The 2,626-nt window shown below is 46.8% G+C and overlaps 1 protein-coding gene across 1 annotated transcript; it reads right to left on the bottom strand.

Moving 5' to 3' along the window:
- Positions 1–1,120: 1,120 nt before the first annotated feature.
- On the bottom strand, positions 1,121–2,422 carry LOC139475600 (uncharacterized protein F54H12.2-like). The gene has a single exon (XM_071258789.1). The coding sequence runs from the start codon at positions 2,420–2,422 to the stop codon at positions 1,121–1,123; it is 1,302 nt and encodes a 433-aa protein (XP_071114890.1).
- Positions 2,423–2,626: the final 204 nt, after the last annotated feature.

The raw sequence follows: 2,626 nt of genomic DNA, 5'->3' as shown, positions 1-2,626 counted from the left end.
CGTGCGCCGAACGCGGGTTGGATAGCAGAACGAAGTAATGGGTGTTCAGAGACATGGTTCTGTTGCATTCTCCTTTGGGATAGGCGGATTGTTGTATGTTGATGACCGAAATCCCCAGATGATGCGATAGCGTGGTGTAAAGATGTAAAAACAACTGATTTTTGCAAACTTGCTGCATGAAGTCATCTGTCACGAGAAGACATCGTTTGCCCGACTCTGACGAGTAAGATTTTAGCTCGTCTTCTGTAGGTAGTGAATCTTGAAATCGAATATTTGGAATGGTTCTTTCCATGTCATTGTAGACATCTTGCCAGACGGCGTAACAGTAAATAATCAGGTTGGGTGGCGGATCAAACGTGGTATCGGCTTGTTTTAAGAGTCGAGCGGTCCAAAACGTTTTTCCGCTCGAAGTTCCACCTAACACTGATATGGTAGCTGGTGTGTGAAAAGGTATCAGGCACTTCTTTTCTTCCATGTTATCTCTACCGCTGTCGACCTCGGAACTGATCCGAATGACTACCGGTCAAAGTTATTTATACACAACAAAGATATGATTGGAATTGAACTACTTTTTATTTTTTTTATTTTTTTTTACAAGCACGGTAATATTTTTAAAAATCAATACAAGGAGTGCTCACATGAGTGCAGTATTTGAAGTAGTTACAAATGAAGCTAGTGACAAAGGCGTCATTCCATTGTAATTCATTGACATCAAACTGATGGACAATCTGGTTCAATCTTAAATGATCTTTAAATATACAAAGTAAAAAATACAAGCAGTAAAACCCACAGCCCTTGGAACCTGTAGATTGTAACTGTTGAATATTGCGAGTGTAAGAACCGACGTAGGACTTTAAATAACGATCGAATACAACGTCAACCGGTTCTGCCAAACTGTCAAACAGTTCTGCTCTGTTGTTTCCTCGGAGATACATAGCAATCCAGTGGCGACCTCTGTTTTGTCTAACATCCGTATTGACGATGAGACCGACTCCCTTTTTCAGCAAAGAAGGGGAGAGCACGGGTAAAGTATCTTTTGCATAAACGCCTAACACGTGTCTCTGTAAGCTCGAGTCGCACTGTATGGCGCACATCAACTGAGAAGCCTTCATCGCCTCGCTTACTTGACGAACACGTTGCGGGCTCGGTCGATTTCGATGAGGGAATTCCTCTGAGTCAAGACGACGCAACTGAGAGGATTGATCAGTGCCGATTTAAATTCCAGTTCCAACCTGACGGTGCCTGATTTCACCAGGTTGAGGTACTCCGAATCTTCGCACATCTTGTCCAGGTCGAAGACGAACAAGGCGCTCCCCAAGAGAAAGTCGCTTCTGGTGATGGCGTTTCCTTCGTCCTTCTTCCAGAGATCCATGCCGTCGAGCATGTTGACGTAAGACTCGACATCGTCCGCCTCCGTGGGTTGACTGGGCACACTGACGCCGTCGACGTACAGGGTCACTTTTTTAAGCATGGAGGACTTGAAATTAAAGGGGTTTCCGGCATACGACCCGTTCAAACTGGCGCTCTCCACCAGTCCCACGATGTATCTGTTGGCCACCGGGTTGGACACGTTGTCGATGGAGTGCGTCTGCTGGCTGGTGGGGATGCTGGTGACCTTGACCTCGGTTTTGGTGTACGGGTAGAGGGCGTTGGACTTTTCGAAGAGTTCGTTGTGAGCCAAGATCAGGGCGGGGTTTACTTTGACTTTGCACACCTGCAGGTAGGCGTCCAAGATCTGAACTTTGAATTCGTGGTCGATCACGCTGCTCATCAAGCAGAATTTAGGATCCGATCTGTACATCTTCAATGTCAGGTCTACCTCGTTCATCAGGTAACGGTTAACGTCGAAGATATCTTCGTAGATGGGTCCCGACATGGTCAGTACTTTGCTGTCCGCTATGTAGGAGGCTCTCGACGACATTCCACCGTTGATAGATCCGGTGACGTTGCTGCTCTCCAGGTCAGAGTTTTGTTCGGCTACGTCCTTGTAGAACAGCTGCGTGGTCAACTGGGTGCTCTTGGCCTCGTGTCCATACTCCAACAGGGTCTTCATCATACTTTTGTAAGCGTAATGGTTGTTGGTGGAAGACACTAGCTGATTCTGCAGGTAGACCGTCACTTGAGAAAAAAGCGACTGCAAAAACAAATTCACGGGGGCCACGTTTTCATCTTCTGCCAAAGCCGTACCGTCCGTTTGAGTGACTTTGACTTTGAGGTGTAGACGGGTGCGCTTCAAATCGACGTAGTCGCCTCCGGAATTGGACACGTGAAATTCCAAAGGCGTGGAATCGTTGATTTGGCTCAAAGGGCGAACGTTGACGAAGTAATGTTTCTGAACGCTAGTCTGATAAGGGGGTAGAGTGAAGAGGTTCAAAGTTTCTGGCACCAGCTCTTCGAATTCTTTATCGTTCAACAGAGCCATGATTACTTTTAACTAAAGATATCGTCTTCTTTCACCGGGGTACACTTGAGCACTTTTGCCGTCTTGGAAGGTGTGGCGTTGATGTTGTCAGTTCGACGAATTTTCTTCGTAGTGACGCATTTGACTCCTGCCTTTCGTTTTAAAGCCTTCACCCTCTTGCCTTGAGCCTCTGCCCTGTCAACCTCGCTCTGGGATTCGGAAGTC

The sequence above is a fragment of the Haliotis cracherodii genome, unplaced genomic scaffold (assembly GCF_022045235.1).
Source record: "Haliotis cracherodii isolate W230 unplaced genomic scaffold, xgHalCrac1.p SCAF_3, whole genome shotgun sequence".
Lineage (NCBI taxonomy): Eukaryota > Metazoa > Mollusca > Gastropoda > Lepetellida > Haliotidae > Haliotis > Haliotis cracherodii.
The sequence above is the reverse complement of the archived record's forward strand: the minus strand, read 5'-3'. Positions and strand labels throughout refer to the sequence as shown.

Coding starts and splice junctions, on each gene's coding strand:
- LOC139475600 (XM_071258789.1), bottom strand. CDS start 2,422: ATGGCTCTGTTGAACGATAAAGAATTCGAAGAGCTGGTGCCAGAAACT.